At 40.9% G+C, this 26,018-nt stretch overlaps 1 protein-coding gene across 15 annotated transcripts in view; it reads right to left on the bottom strand.

The window, feature by feature from the left end:
* The window catches only part of KTN1 (kinectin 1), a 105,688-nt gene that overhangs the window by 55,237 nt on the left and 24,433 nt on the right, over positions 1 to 26,018 (bottom strand). For 6 of the 15 annotated variants that reach the window (XM_075192709.1, XM_075192711.1, XM_075192710.1 and 3 more), the window contains exons 2-14: positions 24,101 to 24,660; positions 20,360 to 20,509; positions 19,526 to 19,708; positions 18,237 to 18,367; positions 13,248 to 13,361; positions 12,263 to 12,403; positions 9,135 to 9,241; positions 7,812 to 7,944; positions 7,167 to 7,254; positions 6,863 to 7,014; positions 2,584 to 2,652; positions 2,126 to 2,163; positions 269 to 359 (exon numbers count right to left, since the gene is read on the bottom strand). In XM_075192709.1, coding sequence (XP_075048810.1) covers positions 269 to 359; positions 2,126 to 2,163; positions 2,584 to 2,652; positions 6,863 to 7,014; positions 7,167 to 7,254; positions 7,812 to 7,944; positions 9,135 to 9,241; positions 12,263 to 12,403; positions 13,248 to 13,361; positions 18,237 to 18,367; positions 19,526 to 19,708; positions 20,360 to 20,509; positions 24,101 to 24,626 — 1,923 coding nt within the window. In that variant the 5' untranslated portion in view covers positions 24,627 to 24,660. The remainder of the gene's footprint in view (positions 1 to 268; positions 360 to 2,125; positions 2,164 to 2,583; positions 2,653 to 6,862; positions 7,015 to 7,166; positions 7,255 to 7,811; positions 7,945 to 9,134; positions 9,242 to 12,262; positions 12,404 to 13,247; positions 13,362 to 18,236; positions 18,368 to 19,525; positions 19,709 to 20,359; positions 20,510 to 24,100; positions 24,661 to 26,018) is intronic. The other 9 variants (XM_075192706.1, XM_075192716.1, XM_075192715.1 and 6 more) reach the window with 3 other exon arrangements.

The raw sequence follows: 26,018 nt of genomic DNA on the forward strand, positions 1-26,018 counted from the left end.
AAGACCCATGACAGGTGGGAAACATCCTGTGCATAACAAGTCTCACTTGTTCTAGACCAGGGCTGGACAACTACCAGGAGCCAGATAGCCAATAAAAGGAAAAAAATAATTTCTATCGATGCGAACTGATGCACAGCTTCACCGACTCCTATAAGATCGAGCTGCCTCACATATCTCTACTTACTTCTACTTCATTTTGGCCAGCCCTGCCCTTGACGGAGCTATGCATTCTGTAGAGCATGGGGCACATCATTAAAGGTTACTCTACCTTCAGCTCCTCTCCGCTGTTTGCAAAATGAGCGTGTTCAAGTGCCAGAGATTCCTCCATCTGTTTCATCTCCTTATCCTTCTCTGCAATCCTAAAAACACATTAAGGAAGGTTACATTTGCAATAAAGTGTGTCTCCAGTGGTAAAGCGTCCTGGGGCTTAAGGCAATCTGTTGCTGAGAGAGGCCTATGACAAACAATCAAGCGACAAAACCACTAAAGCAGAGCTAAACACTTCGGCAGAAAGAGTTCTACCTTACAGAATGCTGCATGAGCTAGAACAGTGTTAGCGAACCTGTGGCACTCCAGGTGTTGTGAAACTACAAGTCCCAGCATGCTTTGCCAATAATAGCAGCTTATTGCTGGAAGGGTATGCTGGGACTTGTGGTTTCACAACACTGAGCTAGAAGGACTTGCCGTAAGTCATTATAGGGAAACAAACTATCAGAGTATTCGCAGAGCTATTCTCAAGATATAGGAAAATCAAACCAAACACCGCTTAATGCAATAAGTCATGTAGAGAAAGAGCCGACTATCCAACCCAAGAGGTCTTCTCAGGTGTCAAATTATAAGACCACTAAGTATATTTAATATTTGGATTTAAAATAATATATGGTGTCCATGATCAATAATGAACTATTGCACCAGATGCATGCTATACAAACACCTTCCCAGCTCCCAATGAGATCACCCCTCTGCCACTAGACTATGCTCCCAGGACTACTGCATTGTGAGATGATTCTCTGCCAGGAGAGCTCTGGAGAAAGTTATGGGGAAACAAAAGCAAATAATGTAATGGTCCTAAATGGTGAGCTCAGTAATGAGACTTACTAGCACAGTCATATCAACTGGGCAACGTCCTATAATAACAATATTTGTATATCATCCTATAATACTAATATCAGACAAATACATATGGGAAATAAAAACAAAAATAGTCCCTTGTGTTAAACCCACCTGTTCATCTCCAGTGATGATTTGAAGAATAATATCCTTAGTAAGAGACAGTCCTAACAGATTACTTAGTTTTGGTCCTGCATTCAGGCTATCAGGTGGGTCCTGTAATGTCTTTCACACTCCTACCACTGCCCCACTCGCTCATCCACTCCATCACTGGCAGCATATTAGTTATAACATGCTGCAGGTCTGACAACAGCCCGGGGACGGCAGCAGCGAGGATAGTCTACATGACATCACGGATTGCTTCGCACTACAACCCCGCTGCTTTTGAGAAGGGCAACGTTTTTGTTTTTTTTGTTTTTTTTGGACAACACGCTGCATCTATGAAGAGAGACATCAGGAGCAGCGATGGTCGCAAGCTAGTGGACGAGGATCCGACCAATAGCCTGAATGATGAAATGCCGCAAGTCAGTAGTAACAATCTTTTTAAGGATTAAAAGGCAATAAAAAAAAATAAAAAGGCAGCAATTTAGGTTGAACCAATTTTCATGAGAATCTGACAAATCAATAGTTCCTGGTACATTAATGGCTTGTATCCTCAGTTTTAAAAGATTTGCAGAGAAAAACTCACACATGCTACTCTATATGGGTCATCCATAAGGTTTATAAATATCCCAGAAAGAGGCCAATTATCATCCTGCATCCTCATCTTACAACAACACTAATTGGCTCCATTACAGCAGAGGAGATCCGTGAGTTTGGCCCATGCACCAAACATTTACCTGTGTTGCCAAATCATACACCGATCCTGTCTCTAGGGCCATGAGTGATCAACACTAGCAGTTTACAGGTTGAGGAACCAATTACTTATGGTTTGTAAATGGGCAATATTATCCCTCGACTAAATGGGACACATGCTCTGTTCCGCCATAGTAATAATAATGGTACTAAAACTTACGCTTTATGTAGTTCATCCACTCTGACTGAAGCGGAAGACTAGAAAATAAAAGGCACACATTTATAATTACATTCACCTTTCAGAAAGAGACTTGAAGGGACAGTTGAAAACATCTAGTCACCATAATAAATATTTCTAAAAATGAAAGTACAAATCCCAACAACACTGAGTAAATGCCTAACCTAGATTTAGGTGTGTGCTGGACGGGTACTTCCCAGAAGAGTCCACTAGCAGTCACCATACATAAAATACGGAAATAAGACCAAACACTTTGTTACTTTGGTTAGATTTAAGTTCCTCTTTCTGACTCCACAAAGATTAAATAAACCTCTAATCCTGGCCACTAATATCTGTAAAGGTAACAGATGTGTACAGTTGTTAGAATATTTACAGGTCATTAGAAATTCTGACCATATTTCAGATATTTCACGCTAACATGTTATTTGGTGGCTCTTTACCTGGACTTGCATCTGGGAATGGTATTTTTGAATTTGAACATTCAGTGCTTCATTTTGCTTCAACAGATCCTTAATAAAAAAAATTAAAAAAGACAAGTATGAATCATACTGTATGCAGATATAGCTTCATATATACATATACAGTTTCCCCGACGGGTTGAGCTCACACTACTACAACGTTTCCCCGACGGGTTGAGCTCACACTACTACAACGTTTCCCCGACGGGTTGAGCTCACACTACTACAACGTTTCCCCGACGGGTTGAGCTCACACTACTACAACGTTTCCCCGACGGGTTGAGCTCACACTACTACAACGTTTCCCCGACGGGTTGAGCTCACACTACTACAACGTTTCCCCGACGGGTTGAGCTCACACTACTACAACGTTTCCCCGACGGGTTGAGCTCACACTACTACAACGTCTCCCCCGACGGGTTGAGCTCACACTACTACAACGTTTCCCCGACGGGTTGAGCTCACACTACTACAACGTTTCCCCGACGGGTTGAGCTCACACTACTACAACGTTTCCCCGACGGGTTGAGCTCACACTACTACAACGTTTCCCCGACGGGTTGAGCTCACACTACTACAACGTTTCCCCGACGGGTTGAGCTCACACTACTACAACGTTTCCCCGACGGGTTGAGCTCACACTACTACAACGTTTCCCCGACGGGTTGAGCTCACACTACTACAACGTTTCCCCGACGGGTTGAGCTCACACTACTACAACGTTTCCCCGACGGGCTGAGCTCACACTACTACAACGTTTCCCCGACGGGCTGAGCTCACACTACTACAACGTTTCCCCGACGGGTTGAGCTCACACTACTACAACGTTTCCCCGACGGGCTGAGCTCACACTACTACAACGTTTCCCCGACGGGCTGAGCTCACACTACTACAACGTTTCCCCGACGAGTTGAGCTCACACTATTACAACGTTTCCCCGACGGGTTGAGCTCACACTACTACAACGTATCCCTGACCGGTTGAGCTCACACTATTACAACGTATCCCTGACCGGTTGAGCTCACACTATTACAACGTATCCCTGACCGGTTGAGCTCACACTATTACAGCGTTTTCCTGACCGGTTGAGCTCACACTATTACATTTCCCTGACCGGGGTTCAGTCTATTGGAGATAAATGTAAAAAGTCATAATGAACAAATGCTGGGTATTCCAATATACAGAGATATTTCAAGACTTACAATTAAATTACTTTTAGATAAAAAAAAAAAAAAAAAAATTCCTTTACACTTTATAGTTAATACAGTAACTATTTATGCCATTTCAACTGTCACTGCTCTTAAAAACGGAACCAAATCCATTTTTCCAATTTAGTGCACTATACTGCTGCACCACAACTATAGAGGCCTGCCTTCATTTCTAAAAACTTTCCTAAACACTTCCACCCGGCTGGCACATGTCAAAATAAACTCATAAATAGCCTCAAGAAAAAACAAAAGTTAGTAAAATAAAAAAAAAAAACTTTCAAACAATTACATGCTAGATGGAAATAATAATAAACACAATGTAAACTAATTTATGTCAACTTTCACAGCGAGCATTAATTTAAGCAAATTAGTTTACATTTACAGGCTTCACAATGACTCATTCTAGCTCAGGTAATGATGACTGCGGGGGATCTAATCCATCATCGGCTGGAGTAAGGCACACTGAAGACTGCGTGACAATGGCATAAAGAAAGAATACACAGAGCTGTAACATAGCTCAAATTAAACTACAAGCTGTGTGCGTTCAAACAAAACAGTTCTCGGAATGTAATCCCAAGACCGTATTCATTCAAAAGAACTCCCACACTTCATCCACCTTATCTATCAAAAATGGGCAATTCTCTGTCATTGACAATGTAAACGGAAAAGAGAATCGCAGCTTCTGCATCAATTCCAATCCATCAAAGTAAAATATATAAAAAGGATTTCTATCAAGCTGTCCTCCAATACAACACGTCGGAATTTACACACTTTTGCAGGTCGGAAAAGGCTCACTAGTAGTTCTGGGATTCCGATTTTTTTCTGCACACACACACACAGAAAATAGTGTGCAAAGTTTTAGGCAGGTGTGAAAAAAATGCTGCAAAGTAAGAATGCTATCAAAACTAGAAGTATTAATAGTGTATTTTTATCAATTAACAAAATGCAAAGTGAATGAACAGAGGAGAAATCTAAAATCAATATTTGGTGTGACCACCCTTTGCCTTCAAAACAGCATCAATTCTTCTAGGTACACTTGCACACAGTTTTTGAAGGAACTCAGCAGGGAGATCGTTCCAAACATCTTGGAGAACTAACCCCAGATCTTCTGTGGATGTAGGCATGCTCAAATCCTTCTGTCTCTTTATGTAATCCCAGACAGACTCGATGATGTTGAGATCAGGGCTCTGTGGGGGGCCATATCATCACTTCCAGGAACCCTTGTTCTTTCTTACGCTGAAGATAGTTCTTAATGACATTGGCTGTATGTTTGGGGTCCTTGTCCCGCTGCAGAATAAAGTTGGAACCAAATCACACATCTCCCTGATGGTATTGCATGATGGATAAGTACCTGACTGTATTTCTTAGCATTCAGGACACCATTAATCCTGACAAAATCCCCATTTCCATTTGCAGAAATGCAGCCCCAAACTTACAAGGAACCTCCACCATGCTTCGCTGTTGCCTGCAGACATTCATTATCGAACAAACTGCCTTCTGTTACAGCCAAATATTTCAAATTTTGACTCATTAGTCCAGTTTCTTTTTCCAGTTCTGAACGGATGGCACTGCTGAACATCTTCTGATTTCAAAAGGGTAGTAAGCATGAGGTGTCGTTCACCCAATGCACTAAGATTCCTAGGCCGACCACTGCGTCTACGGTCCTCAATGTTGCCGGTTTCTTTGAGTTTCTTCAACAGAACTTGCACAGCACATCTTGTAACCCAAGTACGCTTTAAAATCTTTGCCTTGGAGAAACTTTGCTGATGACGTATAACTACCTTGTGTCTTGTTGCTGTGCTCAGTCTGGCCTTGGTGTATGTATGACCTGTGACATGAAAGGGTCTTCCACAACCTCACCTTTGCAGCGGGGTTTGGCTGTTCCTCACCCAGTTTTAAGCATCCTACATAAAACTGTTCCTGTTTCAGTTAATGACCGTTTCAATCTGCATATGATGATCATCATCACCTGTTTGGTAGGATCATATATATATATATATATATATATATATATATATATATATATATATATATATATATATATATATATATATATATATACATATATATATACATATATATACATATATATACATACATATACATACATATATACATATATATACACATATACATACATACATATACACACACACACATATACATATCTGTACACATACATACACCTCTCAGTTTACTCTGCATATTTAACCATACACCCCCAAAGTGTCAACAAATGAGTTTTCCTTCATAACAAGAGGGGACAGAGGATGGAAATGGACGTCTAAGGGAGTTACAATTTAGATGGGTGTCTTTTTACACAAAACCAACAGTTAGCTACAAATGGTGATGATATGGAGACTATTTGGGTGGAGCCATCTAGGTCAAAGTAGCCAAAACTATAATAGAGTGAATGGCCACTAATGTACCCAATATATTCCCTGGGTGCTTGCAACGAGACCACCACTCCATTGCCTGGGTGCTTGCAACGAGACCACCACTCCATTGCCTGGGTGCTTGCAACGAGACCACCACTCCATTGCCTGGGTTCTTATAATGAGACCACCACTCCATTGCCTGGGTTCTTATAATGAGACCACCACTCCATTGCCTGGGTTCTTATAATGAGACCACCACTCCATTGCCTGGGTTCTTATAATGAGACCACCACTCCATTGCCTGGGTTCTTATAATGAGACCACCACTCCATTGCCTGGGTTCTTATAATGAGACCACCACTCCATTGCCTGGGTTCTTATAATGAGACCACCACTCCATTGCCTGGGTTCTTATAATGAGACCACCACTCCATTGCCTGGGTTCTTATAATGAGACCACCACTCCATCAGGATGACCCAACAGATGCAATACACCTCATTTGTCATACAGATATTCATTATAGTAATATATATACACTAATTAAGCAATCCTTTAAGCAGGAAAACATACTCCTCACATGGAAGGGCAGCTGCCTCTGGCAGACCCATTAAATCTTACAAACAGTAAAGGAGACACACCAGGACATTTCGTGAAGATGGTAAAGAACACAGTACCTGCACCTGCATTTGAAGGTTGTCATCTTGCCCGGCACCCATAAGCTGCATGATTCGCTGTTCCAGCTGCTGATTGGTCACTATGGTGTCAGTAAGTTTGCTGTGCAGACTCTGGACTTCAGCATCCTTGGAGATCAGCTTTGTCTGTAGATCTGTAAGAGGAGCAGACCATGCAGGTCATGAAGAGCACATTACAGCACACAGCAGATACACAGGGGAATGTTGTACTAGATTTCTACAGCACAATTATAGAAAGTAACAATGTTTCAACAAGTGACATGGAAAAAACAGAAAGAGTCGGAACCTTGTTGGGTCATTTCTAATTCGGACATCCTTTTTCTTAGGTATTTTTCAACTTCCTCCCATCTCCTTTCTGCCTCTTGCATCTGAGCCTAGAACACAAACCAGGAATACAACTATAAGGACACATTTCAACCAATAGGAGATCAATACATGACCAAATTATTGTTAATCTATATTTAATGAACACTAGAGATTCTGTTCTATCAGTTCACAACTAATCATGCTATAACTGTAAGGGAACTTCTCCTATAAAAACCAGACACGCTCTCTCACTATATATCTATCTATATTAGCCTGGCTGACTGGTATTCAGGAGGTACTGTTTCCTAGTGAATAGTAAGGGCTATATTTGCATGCATGTTAGTTCAGGCCACTAAATGTAATGTTACAAGTAGTATGAATGTTGAGCTCCTTCACTTCACAGATGCAAATAACTAATGCAAATAGCGGTTTTACATGACATTCAAATTGATACAGGACATATATACACACTTATATAGAAGTGTCTTGCCACAGAGGTGCCACAAGAAACTGGAATGCTGGTATGGAAATCACTACATACAGTCGTGGCAGCCTGTTGTGACAAGAAACTGGCACCACATTACAAGTGATGACAAATTGACAGCTACATTAGAAAGTTCTGCACCTTTAGCCCGGCCGTCTTCTGCTCGTGGTTCTTCTTCTGCAGCTCCTCTTCTGCCAAGCTGCTGTTTTTATCATTCAATTCTTTCACCAGCCTGGCGTAATCCTGACGAAGCTTGATAAGCTCATTGGATTGTCTGTCACAAAAAAGAGAAAGGATAATGGTAATGAAATACATTTGGGGACATTTCTGAATACTGTTCCACAGGAAACTTTGCAAAAATAGCTGTGCTGCTCATTGCAGTCAGAATCTAGCTGTTATTATTCAGGAAAAGTTCAGACAATGAAAGCAAACACCTGATTGGTTGTCATGGTCAACACCAGCTTCTCTTCACTTAGCTGTGGAACAGTTTATAAACATGTGCCCCATAGCACAGTATGATGCGATTCCCAAACAGAATGGAGACAATAAAGCTACAGTATATCAAAGTTCACAGTCTAATTTAGTCTTCAACTAATATGGATTATTTTAAAGATGTATACATTTGTTTGCTGTTATGTAATTTTTTCTGTGCGTCATGTTCATTGGAGCCTAAAGGATAAATTAACCCCAAACTAAAAATTTAGTTAAACCCCAGTGCAAAAGAATATTTGCTTGGGGTCCAGTTCTCACGTGATCCTACACGTCCCTGACATATTGTTTAACTGACACTGCTCGGTTCGCTCATGTGCGCCCCTGCTGGCAGAGTGCTACTGGTGGACAATAGGCTGCCCTCACACAGCAGAACCCACAGGGACAAGCTGAGCAGGGGCAAGTGTGCAGAAGACATCTGGGAGGAGATGGATTGCGTGAACACTGGACCCCAGGTAAGTCATCTTTTTAGGACCAGTTTATTCCACACAGAAAACTAAAAATTTCAGATTGGAAAAAAGAACCTCCTCCACTCCTTGATTTATAGGGATCCATCCCCTGGGAGCTGATCCTCTGCTCTATATCAGTCCATAACAGAGGGCCTAATTTGAGAGCAGACTGCAAGCAGAGCATTTTTAGGCGCTTGCTCTTGTCATATTGCCACATCAGGCCAATCACGTTCCAGGCCCAATGTGCCCACCGACACATGACAATTATGAAAGCAATGATGAGGTCAACATAAGGCTCTTTTCCAGTCTGTATAGTATTATTCACCACAAGACAGAGGATGGGCTTTCAAGGGATGTGGAATTATCTCGTGTGTCCACATAGAAACACAAAATTTAACGGCAGATAAGAACCACCTGGCCTATCTAGTCTGCCCATTATTTTAACCTATAATACCTGTGCATAATGCATTTCACAACTATAAATGCCTGTAGTAGTTTAGGGCAGAACACACAAGAAAATACTTACTTGCTTTCCATTTGGTTGGTGGCTGAGCTCACAGCATCTCTCAGGATACCATTCTCCTGTTTCAGGTGAGTAAGCTGGCTTTCTAATTGCTCACGGACCTGCTGAAACTAAACAAATACCACAAATTAATCCCTAAGAGCAGTAGAATAAGGTTATGCCTTTGTGTTTTCAGAAATAAAAAAAAAACAAAAAAAAAAAAACTTCTCACTCAATGAGAAACCAACCAACACCCAACAACAAAGTATTATAATAAATCATATAATAAATAATATGCCAAAGTGCAAATCTTAAAGGATAACAAAACACTAAAGTTTATATCTTTATATATGAAACATGCAGGTAAAATGCATACAACAAAACAGCAACAAAGTCATGGGGGTATACTTACTAAACTGTGGGTCTGAAAAAGTAAAGATGATGCCTATAGCAACCAGATTCTAGTTATTTTGTAGAATGTACTAAATAAATGATAACTAGAATCCGATTGGCTGCTATAGGCAACATTTCCACTTTTTCAAACCCGCAGTTTAGCAAATATACGCCCTGGAGTGGCCCATTCAAAGCCTAGACTTTGAGAGACATAGGGAACCTCTGGAATGAAATTTGCTGTGCACCAATAATCGACATCCAACCTGAAGGAACTGACCCAAAATAACGCAGGGCTGTAATTTCATTTAAACATGCTTCTCTGAAGTATTAACATGTGGAGGGTGAATAGTTATGTAATCAATCATCGTCTGTTATTTGTATATAATCAAGAAAAATCTTTAGCGTTCTTTTTTTTAATTGAAATGATTAAATATGTGTAGATCCATATATACTCCAAAATAAATCAATTTGGATTCCATGAATTTCCTGAAGAAAATATAATGTGAAAAAAGCCAAAATGGGTGTATACTTTATATAGCTGTCTGTACATGAAATGTCAGCTATCGGTAAAGGAAAAACAGACAGCATGCTGGACCACTTTAAATAAAAACACATTAAACTATGTTAACTTCATAATGCACAGGCTGTATTACATTAATATTAGAAGTGGCTCTTTAAAGACTTCTGTGAAGTTGAAAGCTTACTGCTGAGTAAAACAACACTATTCCTCATCCTTAGAAATTGCTTTATGCAACAACGTAAACCTATTTCTTGGGTGTTTCTGTACTTTTAAAGATTGACACTAGTATGAAAACCCACCAAAAGACAGATAAATAACTTGTAACAATGAGAATATGCCTATAGAACCCGAAGACCCCCAAACATTCTATTCTGGAACCCTGTATGTCATTGTGTCACCTAGTCTCTGTGTACCATTGTTACATAGCCCATCTCATCTGACTGCTCTCACAATGCAGTCTCTGACATGGCACATGGAGCAGTCTGTTTTTTGACGGGAGGACACGAGTTATTTATAGGTGCATATCTACATGCACAGGTACACTGAAGGATGTCTCCGGGGCACCATCTGCTCTCAGCTTACTTTCTGCTTTGGTATTAAAAGGAAGCTCAGCACAGAGCTATAAATGAAACATCTGTGCTTGGAGTTATTTAAAGCAGGAGCATGTTTAGATCTGGCTCCAATAAGAATAGATGATGAGGCACTAAAAGGAAATGAAGAACAAGACAAGACGAGTACAACATTAAACGTCTGACATGGTGGAACGGGGCAAATAAGGCCACTAGTGAGGGACTCCCAGTCAAATCTGCAATCTCCTGGAATCTATTGTACAATTCTTATAATGAAGGTTAATTTTGAATTGTCGTTTTGTTGGAAAGCAGACCTTAATCAAGGGCAGTTGTTCATAGCGGGAACACACAAGCATTGTAAGGGCCGAGATAACATTCACAAGGATTAACAGAAAACCCTGCAACGGCCATGGAAGCAAGAAAATGTGTATGTTGGCACTTGTAGACCACATGTCCCATGTAGCGTTCCTTGTTACACGGACAGTACACATATTGCAGGCCGTCAGTCTACCTAAATCTGATCAATGATGCAAAACTCCTGGGTGTAAATGTATTACGCATCGGTTTCTAAAAGTCGCCGGATATTGGTGACTTTGCAGAGGAAATTTAAAACGGCAATCAGTTAAAACCCATATACCTCCTCAAAGAAAGAGACAGCTGTCTGTAATCAGCAGGCAGTTTCATCAAGTGTTACAAGCTATAACAAACAAGTCTGACAAAGCAGGAAGGAGCTAGGGAGGCAGGTGGGGGCTCGGGGGGCCGTCTGTTGCTCGGCACTGGTCTACAAACTCTGACAACAAGGTTACCAGTAGGAAAGAGTGTGGTGCGAGGGGTGTGGTCGTCAAGCAACCAATCAGATCCTATTATACTTCTAGACAAACGAAAGAAAGTGTCTGATTGGTTGCTAAGGGCACCACCACCTTTTCCTACAGTTATCAATGAAGTTTCATAAACGTCTCTATATTGCTTTAAGTATGAGAAATGTTCTAATAAAACGTCTGGAATATATCCCATTAAGGAACAACCCAGCAAGCCAGGAGAGGGGAAATAAAGGATTTCAAGCATAAACTGTAATATAAGTAGATTAATCATCAGTAGAAATAGCTCCCAGGAATACTCAGAAGATATAAATCTACAGCACTGTACACAGACTATTTATAGTCTAGGATTTTACATAGCAGCTATGAATAACAGTGGTTACACACATTACACAGATATTATAGACCACAGCTCTTCCAGCTTTATTCAGGGTCATAGATTTAGGATATTGTGAACACATTTGGGGGACATTCTCTAAAGCGGATGTACGGGGTCAAAGAAAAGTAAATTGAACCCAGATTTTTTCATTTATTTTGAATCCCATCAGCTGTGTATAAGCAACATCACCTTTATCCACCGCTACGTCCCCATAGCATTCACTCCAAATAGTGGCCTTAATCATGAGAAAACAAAAAAAATGTAGCTATTTTCAATACTACATTATTCTCCCCACAACTGCAAACATGATGCCGTTACCTCTGGGCATGAAGATCTCTAGGAATAGCAGATTCCAGATGTGTATTATACACCCCAGCACGCTCTAACACACAGGTCACCTGAACCGCAAGTGGAGAGTTGCAAATTGCATTCTGACAGCACAGAAAGGCTGCGCTAAGTTCTCAGTTCCTTACTTTAAGCTGCATTTGTTGGGTGTCCTGGAAACTGCTGTGTATCTTGCTCTGGAAAACCCCATGTTCTTTCTCCAACAAGCTGATCCGCTCCCTTGCTTTTGCTTCCACCAAGTTTGATTTTTGCTTTTCTGCCAACAGTTCCTTAAATAAAAACAAAGTGCAGGCAACAGTTTAGATTGACATGGAGGTAGAGAGCATGTACTTAGTGTGACCGTATCCACAATTGTCACAAGAGAAGTGGTAAGTACTTACAATGAAGCCAAGCATAGCAACTGCAAACAGTGTCATCCATTTTTATGGTGGTAACAACACAATATATAATCTATGTAACTATTATTCAGAAACGGACATTATTCCAAACCCAATACGAAAATGTGACGATCCGAGAATACACAAGGCTTTTTGACTTCACCAATTATCCCCATTAGGATATTTCCTGCCAAAATATATAGACGTTTATAACTATGAACATTTAGGTACTAAGTTATTACTTAACCGCTAATTTCCCTTTTAACTCCATAAATGGGAGTTTAGTCGTGCTCAACCAATGTACATAGCCCATGGATAACCACAGCACGACGCATGCCCGGAATTCTCAAAAAGTAGTGCAAAGACGCACAACTTAGAAGGGTGTTGTTGGGTTTGGTTCTGGGCCACAAATCCCTTACAACAGATCAGATCCAGAATTACAGTTACAATAAAATGTTATAATCACTGTCAGTAAATCTGCTAAACGAAATGCGGTTTTGCAAAATGACTTGATAACGTAAATCACAATTTTGGCATAAATGGTATGTTTGTCCCATGTTTTAAAAAAAAAAATATGACACTACTATACACATACTATTTTCCACCGTAACCAATGAGGCGTGCACTAGCACCAGAGAGTCCCCATGTGGTTTCAGTGCCACACAGTTACTATTCCACACAATGCCAGCCACTAGCAGGGACATGGTACCATGGCCACAGTAGGGCAGCGAGTTACCTGGGAGAGCTGTCTGCACTGCTCCTTCACCATTGACGATTCATCTCTGGCAGCAGAAAGCAACTTTTCCTTTTCTTCTAACTGAATTAAGGCAGCAGAATCTCCCTTGTAGGCCTAATAGGAGGATATAAAACAGAGTAAAGATGTAAGCACTCCGCTGTACCTGTGTGCCGGTGCTTGATGAAAACATTGATAATAAAAGGCATAAAAAAACATTAACCATTCACTCATGATACCAATCCCATTTCAGGACATGTTTGCTGACTTTTTTTTTTTTTTTTTAATTCTGAGCTCTAAATCAAGACATAACTGAGGACATTAAAGGTCACCTATGAACTGTAGCAGCACAGTGGCTAAGTGGTTAGCACTTCTGCCTGACATCGCTGGGGTCATGAGTTCAATTCCTGACCATGGCCTTATCTGTGAGGAATTTGTATGTTCTCCCTGTGTTTGTGTGGGTTTCCTCCGGGTGCTCTGGTTTCCTCCCACACTCCAAGAACATACTGGTAGGTTAATTGGCTGCTAACAAATTGATCCGTGTGTGTGTGTGTGTGTGAGTGAATTTAGACTGTAAGCCCCAATGGGGCAGGGACTGATGTGAGTGAGTTCTCTGTACAGCGCTGCGGCATTAGTGGCGCTATATAAATAATGATAACTGTAAAATATACAATCGTGTAATGCATTTATATTTTTGCAAATGCACCTCATTATCGGTCTCGCACATAACCATGGGCACAGCTTGCATTAATTACGGTTTTTGGATCTCCCCTCATAACGCTCTGAAAGACCTTCTGTAGGTCTGGCTGGAAACAGGCACAGTGGAAAGAGTTAATTATGGGTGTCCACCCCACTACCACTTAAGGCACACTGCCACTCATTAAATACTGTTCAGCTCAATTAACAGAGCAAATGAGACGTCAGGCCGTCTTTCTGTACTAGCTTGGCCTAAAAAGGCACTTTATGCTAACTTACACAGATACAAAGCATAATTAAGCTGGGTACACACTACAGAAATTTCAACCAACTTTTTATGATGAGCGATTTTACATGCGATCGATGGTCCGATCGCTCGGTCCATGGACTGCATACACACTAGCCTTGTTTAGGACGTTAAAGGGAAGAGCGGACGTCCCTTTAGCGACTTTTTACAGCCATGTTGTCGTGAGCAATGACTAATTTCGTACTCACTGTTGTGGCTCTTTATACACACTACACAGTGGAAACGAGATTGGAACGAAAATATTAAACGGTACGACCAACCAAATGAGGCGATAATCGTCCATTTGGGCAGACTTTCGACCATCGTGTCACTGTACACACTGACCCGACTTTTGAACGAGCAGTCGTATGTCGGCTATTTGAGCCGATTATTGGACGAAAACCGTGTTGTGTGTACCCAGCTTAAGCAAGATTAGAAAATAACGCAGTGAATAATTCGGAAGTATAATGTTATTGGTCACCATTAATCACACAGTCACTAATTGGCAACACAGGACAAAAGAGGCCTCAGCAGATGAAAACAGACTTGTCTGTTGTAAACCTCAACAGTCCATCGATGTGGGAACTGTGAATCTCTCCTAACATTGTATACTATGAAAATGGATATTAGTACAGGCTGTTACGCTCCAATCATGATGAGTCATTTAGATTTTTCTTTCCTTTCCACTACAATTGCCAACAATGCTGCAGCAATAGCCAACAATACAATCTGCAGTCTATTGTGAGACTTGGCACAAGCTGGAGTTCGCCCAACAAAAAGGGAAACCCACCCACATTGAGCACTTCATGGGGTTTCCTGATTAAATAACACTTGAAGAGGTCTCTGACGAGGACCAGCTGGAAGTAGAACTATGCTTCTGCTTTACCTTGACCGACACTGCAATATAAACCGGATGCTTCCATAAATACATAGACAATAAATATTGAAGGGAATTAAGTGTTTAATAAGTAGGGCGAGTGATCAGAATGAACGACCTAAACCTTGTCGGATCTTAGTCTTATCCTCGTTACAAAAGGGCGATTTACAAACATTATCGATCAAGATTTAACTGCAGTATGTTTCTATGTATGTGCGATACTATGGCCAGATTGCCCTGTGCGATTCCTTTTTTCTGGTATACGATGGGTGTATTTATAGAAACTGGTGCACACCATTATTAACAAACAAAACAACCAATTACAAGTATACACGTTTGCTAGTATAACTTATTGGATGCTCATTATCCCTAATGGATTAATGATTCAAGTATTTGTTGGGCAATTTACATTCCTTTTCCCTTATCAAGATTTTGTTTATTCTTTAATATAATGCAGATAATAATTGTGTTTGTAAACTATGCATATTCAACACACTGGAGTAGATCATGTGCTTTTTTCCCCCCCATTTTTTAATTGCAAGGTGGAAACATTATCGCATATAATGTTACGGACGGAAAAAAGATCACAGAAATACATCTGTCAAACCAGCTCCCTGATAGCGTGACAAAGCAAGCCCATCTGCCACAGCTTTATCTTGCATTAATAAGGAGCTGCTATCAAACAAACCGTTCAATAAACGTGGTTGCTAGGGGTTACAGCACCTTTCTGAGCTATGCACCAGATTTCAGCAATGTTCCCAGTCCTCAGCAATTCCACACGACATTGTTAAATAACTTTGCTTGCGTTCAGCATTGAACTGTAATTCCAAACTTGAACATTTCTACTTATTAACATGATTTTTTAAATATGAAGGTACAGGTACTTTTAGATGGTCTTAGGGAATTATGACCTTTTAAAGAATGAAATACAGCAGTGCTACAATGTCACTTCTGTTCTTTTTAATCTACTAAACAGCCAGCTGGACAGAATGTTATTGTAAATGAGCAAAATCAAGGCGTCTACCAAAATGAAGTAGGGTGCTCACAGGTGCATAGCGATAGCAGAGTAAACCACAGATGATAGCACTCCTATCACCAATGTGTCGGAAGGGATAAAATAAATCAAAAGTAGTAATAAGTGCAAATTTTTAAGACTCCATTAAAAATATAATATAAATTATAACATGGTAGTAACAAGCTGTAATTCTTGCTTGGACAGCAGTATAAACCATTGGCACTGTGAAGCCCTCTGTCTCTACAAACAGTCAAATAGATTATGAGTGACGGGTGATCAGTTACACTGTAAACTTTAGACAAATCACCACCAGAAAATGTGGCGTTACCATGTAATACTAGGTTATAACAGCATAATTTATATATCAAACGAGCTGACACACTCCTAGTGTCACGCCCATGAGCAATAAAAATATATGACGTGATATGGGAAGTGGCAGCAAAATAAACAAATGACCTTGTACTGCATAAAGTGTAAAGTTAGCTTGTTAACAAGGTAAAAGTTACACTGTGGTATCACTTGCTCTAGGGTATGAATGTAGAATGGCAGTAGAAGGGCCGTGTCACAAACATAGGCTCATTCTCCAATAACACTTCATGCAAAATATATATTCAGGGAGCTAGTACAGCAGATTACAGGCAGAAATATCACTCCTTATATGAAACAAGCAGCTCCCACCAATACCAACAACCATTGTATTAGAGAATTACTCGGCTTGAGATATCGGTGGGATATCCGGAGCTTCTATCTAAACAAGGCTGTGTGTGAGAGTGAGAGTGAGAGAGTGAGAGAGTGAGAGAGTGAGAGAGTGAGAGAGTGAGAGAGTGAGAGAGTGAGAGAGTGTGAGAGTGTGAGAGTGTGTGTGAGAGTGTGTGTGAGAGTGTGTGTGAGAGTGTGTGTGAGAGTGTGTGTGAGAGTGTGTGTGAGAGTGTGTGTGAGAGTGTGTGTGAGAGTGTGTGTGAGAGTGTGTGTGAGAGTGTGTGTGTGAGAGTGTGTGTGTGAGAGTGTGTGTGTGAGAGTGTGTGTGTGAGAGTGTGTGTGTGTGAGAGTGTGTGTGTGTGAGAGTGTGTGTGTGTGAGAGTGTGTGTGTGTGAGAGTGTGTGTGTGTGAGAGTGTGTGTGTGTGAGAGTGTGTGTGTGTGAGAGTGTGTGTGTGTGAGAGTGTGTGTGTGTGAGAGTGTGTGTGTGTGAGAGTGTGTGTGTGTGAGAGTGTGTGTGTGTGAGAGTGTGTGTGTGTGAGAGTGTGTGTGTGTGAGAGTGTGTGTGTGTGAGAGTGTGTGTGTGTGAGAGTGTGTGTGTGTGAGAGTGTGTGTGTGTGAGAGTGTGTGTGTGTGAGAGTGTGTGTGTGTGAGAGTGTGTGTGTGTGAGAGTGTGTGTGTGTGAGAGTGTGTGTGTGTGAGAGTGTGTGTGTGTGAGAGTGTGTGTGTGTGAGAGTGTGTGTGTGTGAGAGTGTGTGTGTGTGAGAGTGTGTGTGTGTGAGAGTGTGTGTGTGTGAGAGTGTGTGTGTGTGAGAGTGTGTGTGTGTGAGAGTGTGTGTGTGTGAGAGTGTGTGTGTGTGAGAGTGTGTGTGTGTGAGAGTGTGTGTGTGTGAGAGTGTGTGTGTGTGAGAGTGTGTGTGTGTGAGAGTGTGTGTGTGTGAGAGTGTGTGTGTGTGAGAGTGTGTGTGTGTGAGAGAGTGTGTGTGTGAGAGAGTGTGTGTGTGAGAGAGTGTGTGTGTGTGAGAGAGTGTGTGTGTGTGAGAGAGTGTGTGTGTGAGAGAGTGTGTGTGTGAGAGTGTGTGTGTGAGAGTGTGTGTGTGAGAGTGTGTGTGTGAGAGTGTGTGTGTGAGAGTGTGTGTGTGAGAGTGTGTGTGTGAGAGTGTGTGTGTGAGAGTGTGTGTGTGAGAGTGTGTGTACACAATAAGGCAGCTATTCTGTGATTAAACAAATAATCCTCAGAATGCAGCCTACCGATTTACTAGGCACAAGTGACATAATTATGGCTCCTTAGTGACGGGCAGGATACATATTAATATAACCTCATTTTATTCCATTTTTGTGGATAATTATATTTCTATGTGCTGTGATCTTATAGTTAATACCAATAAATCTTACACACCTATCAGCATGTAACCTCGTACCTTATGTACCATCTGCTGCACAGAGCTGGACTTGTCCTTCAGCATCTCCACCACAGACATGGCCTCATCCTCAGAGAATATCATGTTCTTCATGGACATTAGGAAATCCTTAACTTTCACTTCAGCATTTTCTAAAATTAATTTACGGCAATTAAAATATGGTTCAAACAGTATTTTGTGATCTATCTAAATCTAGAAATCAGGAAAATGGGCTTATTTTATAGCATTGTGCAAGTACCACAATAAGCAGCGACACATGGATAACATTCAGACCTTTACAGTAACTTGTACGAGTCTCTGATTGGTCGCTATGGGACCCAGCACATTGTAGCTCGGGCCCTTACTGTAACCACGTCACACACAATTTTACATTCAGAAAAAATCATTTTCTGCAGAACAACCTTTATAAAAGAGTCTGGGAGATATACGAGGGTGAGCGGGATTGCAGCACTGTGAGACCCCAACCACCCATCTTCATTTGTCAATGACATCCGACAGGTGCACCAACAGAGCCAGGAACACATGTCAGCTCCCTAGCCCGCCGGGGGCACGTGTGTCAACACTGGTTGTACAATACGAAAACTCTGGCATAAAATAGCAGCATGACTTATCCTATATGTATGACATTCCATGATTAATGGACCTAAAAGTAACTTATTTTGCAGTGAATAATAGATCCGGCTTACTTGGATGTATCAATTCTAAAAACAGTCCAGACCTATCTGAGTCTATTATGACTACTGAAGGTCTCCCCTAGTTAAAAATTAGAAAAGTTTTGTTTTCATTTTTGTTTTGTTTTTCGAATACCTTCAAAATGTCTTATGGCATTAGTAGTGTAGGCTTTACAATCTGTATTAGTAAACCGAGATGTAGAGAGACGAGTTGCAGGTAAAGGAGCCAGGAAGGGGCAGAGACTATTCTCCAACAACTGGGAACACCATGGTGGTGTACAGTTGGCACTTACAGTCGGTGTGTCTCTGGTGGCCAAGTAGCACCAATCGGAGTGGTGAGTAAAAGGTAGGTTACTGCCAGTAAGAGGAACCACAAGACAAATGTGTAAACCCACCTCCCCCAATGTGGCAGTCAGCCCGCCCTGTTACCTGAACAGTCTTTAGCAAAATTTGTGGTCTTTTTTTATTATCTTACAAAATATTCCTGTAAATCAGATGTATCATCTATATACACTCCACAAGCGAGATGACCAGAATCAGCAGGATCACTACAGCTATGACCAGAGAAAACGCATAGGACACATGTATAAAGTAAGTAGATATGAAACATGGATTTACCTTTGCGCTCACCTTTATCCGTAACGATCTTCCCTTTCTTGCCCCCTGTCTTCTGAACGGGTTCTGCCTCCACTTTCTCAAAGTTGACAATTTCCTTCTTTTCCGCTGCACCCGGGTCAGAGTTATCCATCAGAGGGATGTACACAGTAGGGTGAATTAGCGGCTCATCCACCAGCGCTGAAACTGAACAGAACGTTTTGCTATAAACATGTACTAGAGAACTGTGCTATCCGAACATACCAGCCGACCAAACTGACTTCAGACAAAGAAAGCACCGTGGACAATATAGAATAAGTAAACTATTCTTTGATTGAAAATTAAAGGGGAACTCTTGTCTTACCATCTTCAGTAAAACAATTAAGCAGAGATGCAAAAAAACTAGACACCCAGCAGCTTATCAGTGACTAAAAACTAAAGGCAATTAGGAGAGGTGTAACAATTAAGTCCATTACAGCTGCCAAAATCATTTCCGTTTCCTACAAAAGCAAATGTCCCTTTTTGGAAAATACTTGGATAGGTCAGAAAATATTTTGGAGGACTTGAGACACACAATACAAGGTAAATGAATATTCTGAGAGTCTGGCATTTTAGACTATATATAAGAACATGCTAGACATGGCTTGGCTAAACTGTGTCACTCCAGGTGTTATGAAACTACAAGCCCCAGCATGCTTTGCCAATATATAGCAGCTTATTGCTGGAAGGGTATGCTGGGACTTGTAGTTTCACAACGCCTGGAGTGTCACGGGTTAGCCAAGCCTGTGCTAAACCATGGAAGACATGACAACTCTTAAGATGCTGATTTATTTTTAATTCCCTCCAAACGTTACTTACAGTTCTCGTTTTTCTGCTTCTTTTTTGCAGCCGTCTTCTTTCCCTGTGTAGATTCCTGCGGCTTCACCTCTGCAAGTGGAGTGACAGATTCCGACTTCTTGGAGGGTACCACCTGCTCATTTTTCGGCTCAGGATTAATAGGGGAGTCATCTGTTCAATGGAAAACAATTTTAACCTTTTAAAATGTTTGCAAATAAGAATAATTTCTTACAGGGCCCTGTAAAATGACAAGATGACCGGCGTAGGACTGACTGACTTCTGAACTCCATGTTATGTTGCCTATCCAATGTTTATGGTAAGGCACTCAGATATTGAACTAGAATTTAAAAATATATTTACTAGCATTTTTATCAATAATACAAGGCATGACAAAAGGTAACAATGGAGCCTATTCTTCCAATGTATGCATACCCACTCTATACTTGCATTCAGTTGCTGCACTTTTCAAATGATTTTTGCTTCATTCAATGATTTTAATACAAACACACTGAGGTCAATGGAGAATGCAAATAAAAACCCTGCTTGCCAACCGCATGACAAACGTGATATTCAGGTGCCAATAGACAAACTAAAACACAGACTGAAAAAAACAAGTATTATGAACCACGGCATAGCGACCCTGGTACCATTATTAATGACAATTACAACAGCTAGCCTGTCAGGACATGATAGGACTTGTAGTTCCACAACAGCTAAAAAGACACTAACTACTCAGGTCACATGTTCTGGGATGTATGTCAGCCAGGGCGAAGTATAGTGCAATGTCCTAGCAGATAAGGCTTATAAACCACAGGCTTTAGAGTCTAGCATTACTGCAAATATTCCTCTACGAGTAATACAAGTAGCATAACTGAGGAAGAGGAGATATAACAGGCAGTGCATTTTCATGGTTGCTCATTCAAATAGAAGAATTCTCAAAGATTTCTGTACTTCCTTTCCTCTCTCCATATAGCGCTAGCACAATGACATTCTGAGTTATATAGCAGCCCTCTTGTTGTTTTACTTTACGTATGTCTGAAGTCAGAGGCTTTCCATTAGGACACTATATTAAACATAATAAATGTAATTGTGGATTTGATTAGTAATCACAGTGTACAGATATAGATAGATTATATATATATATATATATATATATATATATATATATATATATATACACACACACACATACATACTATATATACACACACACACACTATATATACACACACACCTTGATGTTAGGTGGTGTGTGTTTGTAACAAGCAAATTGCAGGCATCAAGTATGAAATGCTACATTTACATTACACAGTTACAATAGTGTATTAGTGAGGTTCATTGCTGTAGTCAGGACACCTAGAGATCCTATAAGGAGATTAGTATGGAAATGCTGTATAGAGGGTCATTCACGTGTACTGTCTGCTAGTAACCTCATAATTATCCATGATGCTCCATCTTATCCTGCATAATACTGTATGAGACAGTTTCCTTTCATCATCTTAGTGCTAAGTAATAGACTTACTTAAACAGACAGGAGTATCTTGTCATTAACAAAAGTGACAGCAGACACATCAAACAAAGACTAATTAAGCTGGTAAAGCGGGAGATGGTCCTTCGTCACATACACCAATAATCCTAGTTCTTCCACAAACAATTAAAATAATGCAGGCAACATTATTTGCATTTTTTTTTACCAATTTGATTATTTGCCCATTGAATGGCAGAATGATGGGAGGGCCACCTAACACCCTTGTAGAGCTGGGTGGTGTGCCTCTCAGAGAGAAGACCCTCAACATGACTATTGTTTCTAAAGTAACAAGAGAATTAAATAGATTACAAAATAGTGATACCCCGAATTAATTGTTGATGAAGCACCACCAAAAGTTTCCCACCGCTGTCCAGTGTGAGATTGACAGTGCTGAGGCTAGAGAGGCATAAAAGTGGCTACAGTCTATAATCTTACCCAGTGTCGCCCAGCCGCAACCAGTGCCATAATCCTACCCAGAGTCGCCCAGCCGCAAACAGTGCCATAATCCTACCCAGAGTCGCCCAGCCGCAAACAGTGCCATAATCCTACCCAGAGTCGCCCAGCCGCAAACAGTGCCATAATCCTACCCAGAGCCGCCCAGATTTCTGAGCACAACCAACATCAAATGTTTAATTGTCAAGGAAATGCTGCTTTAAAAAAAAAAACCTCTGAAATCATCCGTGACTGCAATATCTGCTGCTTTTTATAATTTTTAATAATGTTTCATTGGACACAAGAGAAATTTCCAAATAAGAGATATTCCCACCCTTAATGTACGGGAAAACACATTCCCCAATAACCCCAAAGAAAACATCACATGTATTACCGTGTAGTAGTTTTTTGACAAATAAAAGCTTCAAAAACACAAAGACTAGCTGGTCCACTGATTCCACTACTAACGTTGCTGCCAGTATAGCAGTCTCCATGCTGCAGAGGTTCTAAAGGTTGAGGGAACTTTGCCTCATTTTCCCTTCTCTTCCTAATCTGCAGTTCCTCCCAGTAAACAGTCACAATGTACTCATGAGTATGCTCTTTGGAGATAGGAGGAACTGAAGGAGAAATAGCTGAAGCAACTAACTGTCTCCCTGGGAGAGCTCTAATTGTACAGAAATAAGATGAACAATCACTTACTATTGCTTTTTTCTACAATTTATATTTGTATCTTTAAATAATCATACATTACAAATAATGCAGTAAACAGATGTTACCTGAATTGCACGGAGGTGGGAGATAGTGGAAATATTTACATGCTGCTTTCATGCATAGATATTAGGGCCGCTGGCTCTATTTCAATTAAAAAAAAGTCTATCTACCTCTAGAGCTTGTGCACACAGCCATTTGTGCCTATAAAGTGTTTAAACTACTCCTGAACTAGGAAGTACTATGGCACGGTCACAGGGGAACATGGCAGGATAAACAACAGTGCCTAATGTGCCCATGATCTGTTATGCCCGTCTGCCATAGTATTCTTTCTATAACTAAAGAAGGATTTTCCCAATGGCAAGTAATGCAGACTAACAATGCTGCCAAGTGTAAACTCATTTTGTTGCTTTAATTTATTTTCCATTCATTTTATTAGACCTCTTCGATATAACTGCATTTGCAAAGAGTTTTTGTTTGTCTGAATCTAAACCGTTACATGTCCTGCAATTAATAGCTGTGCTCTCTATTGGCATCAGGAAGGTGATCTTGCTGTCCTGCCTTTCTCACATTTTAACCAAGTGTGTTCTTCTCTACATAGGTCAAACTGTGCATTCACCGCGTATGTTATTATCATCCATTTCTCTATTACACATTAGGCACAGTGCTTGCTGTATTCCACCTCAGCAACGCATCAGAGCAGTGCACCATTTATAAAGACACTTACGTCAAGATTTGGATGTTCCCTAGATGAGCGTTTTATAGGACAGACAATTATAGATTAAAGAACCACAAATATGAAACTTTCAGATATGAACCATGAAGGTGAAGTCATCGCTTCCTATTCTCCCAAAACAATTGCGAAACTATCGAATTACGGGGAGACCTTCCAGACTACTGAGAGAACAGGTCATTTGCCAGCAACAATGTTTTACAGTCATATTGTTCACTGTGAACCTGACGTTCTACTGCAGCGCTCCCACATTTTTAGGACATTGTCCTGATGGGGTCAGATAGTTGTCAAAAAGTTCAAGAAAATGGAAGGATTTATTTTAAAGAACAGTGGCTTAAGGAGAAAAGTAAAAAAGAAATACCTCGTCCATTTTTCTGCTTTTTCTGTCCGTGCTTCTTCTTGGACACGGTGGTTTCGGGTGGCGGCGTTGGCTGCTTTGTTACAGGAACAGATTCCGGTTTCTTCACAGGAATTTTTGTCCCGTTGACTTCTTTGTTAACAGGCGCCTCGACCGCTGGCTTTGGCTGCTTCTTGTCCTTCTTCTTGCGCTCCCTGACATTGGCCACAGTCTCTGTTTGAATTACAGGAGCTGGAACGACATGCTCTTCTTCACTGGACAGAGCGTCTCCCAAATCAAAGTCACGCATGGCCGTCTCGGAATCGGACTCCTGAAGGTTACCGTTCTGGGATTCTTTCTTCTTGTTCTTCTTTTTGTCCGTTTTCTTTTTGTCAATCTTAATGACAGGGAGCTTCTGGTCTTTCTTCTGCTTTTCCAGGATCTCATCATAGGACGTTTCCTTCATGGAGAGCCAGAACAAGAGGAAGAGGACCAGTACGACCACAAGTGGGAACAGGATGGTAAAATACATTGACTCGTAGAACTCCATTGTGCTTTCTTATTGTTGTGCAGTATTTGTCTTCCTAAGAGAGTTAAACAATGAAAAGAAAATTATTTATATTTAAAAGTGGGCAGAAATATACAGACGTTAATATTGATAACTACATCTATCATGTGATCATTTGTAGCCAGTATAGAGTTCTGTTTGATTGAAGTGAAGTAACAAAATTCATTCTACTCATTGAGAAAGGTCCTTGGAACTATACTTGGTATTTTCCATATAAATGAACAAGAGCTGCACATATATCAGAACGAATGTTGCATTACGCTTAGAAAAATAATATATACCTCAAACTCTGCTTATGTTAATCATTGTAACCAGTGACAGCAATACTATTCACGTCCAAAACTCTTGCCAGAGACTCAGTGCTAGATGCTCATGCAGCAAGTCCCAAGTCTAAATTTCGAACTATTCATGTTTGAGTGTCACTGACTGTCTTTACCAGCATTTTATTTAGAGCAAACGCCCAATCCTTCGGCTGTGAGGCGGTCCCGGGTCTGAAGGGCACTTTTCGGTTTAGGTCTGAGCGAGAGAATAAGCGTAGCTGTGAAAACACACGAGCTGATTTAGCTAAGCCTACTTAAAAAAGGATAACGAGTTTATGCTGCACTGCACATGAACTCAGCAGTCAAAAGGAGGCGCATGAGGGGGGTTTGATATGAAAAGATGCCAGCGATAGCTACACAATTTCCTTGGTCATTATCACCATTACCTGCTGAAGTAGGTCTATTTATACCACCTGCTTATGACACGGGACAAAAGTGACATTATACCACATGACATTACAAAGGGGATGTCCTGTAAAGGGGTTAATACATCTGAATGTGCAATTGTGCAGAGAATGCAATTGGTGAGAAGTGGGCTGATTTCTAGGGGGAATCCATTTACAACCCAGCACTTGTGCCCACAAGGCAATTCAACAGATAAGATTTTATAGTTCTTTATAAGAAACATAGAATTTAGGATTCTCACTTGATCATAAACAGAATTATTTCACTGACCATTTCCAAGTGTAAATCAGCTGTTGCATTGCTGCATGTATAGTACAGCTCCCTAACCAAGGCTACCAGATTTGTAAAGCAGTGTCCTAGAGTACATGTATAAATAACATGAGCTTAAATCATTTTAAGAATTTCAGGACCTGCTGCCACCACTGCGGCAGATACTCCCCAGTTGCTTGGAGCCATCGATTACACAGTAAGAGGAAGTCCCCAATGCTTTTCCCATAGAGCTCTATGGGAGAGGCAAGGACAGACTACTTTAGTGTGATTTCTGGGCAGCACAGCATTGGGGTCACGAGCTCAATTCCCGACCATGGCCTTATCTGTGTGGAGTTTGTATGTTCTCCCTGTGTTAGCGTGGGTTTCCCCCGGGTGCTCC

Source organism: Mixophyes fleayi, chromosome 12 (genome assembly GCF_038048845.1).
Source record: "Mixophyes fleayi isolate aMixFle1 chromosome 12, aMixFle1.hap1, whole genome shotgun sequence".
NCBI classification, from domain to species: Eukaryota; Metazoa; Chordata; class Amphibia; order Anura; family Limnodynastidae; genus Mixophyes; species Mixophyes fleayi.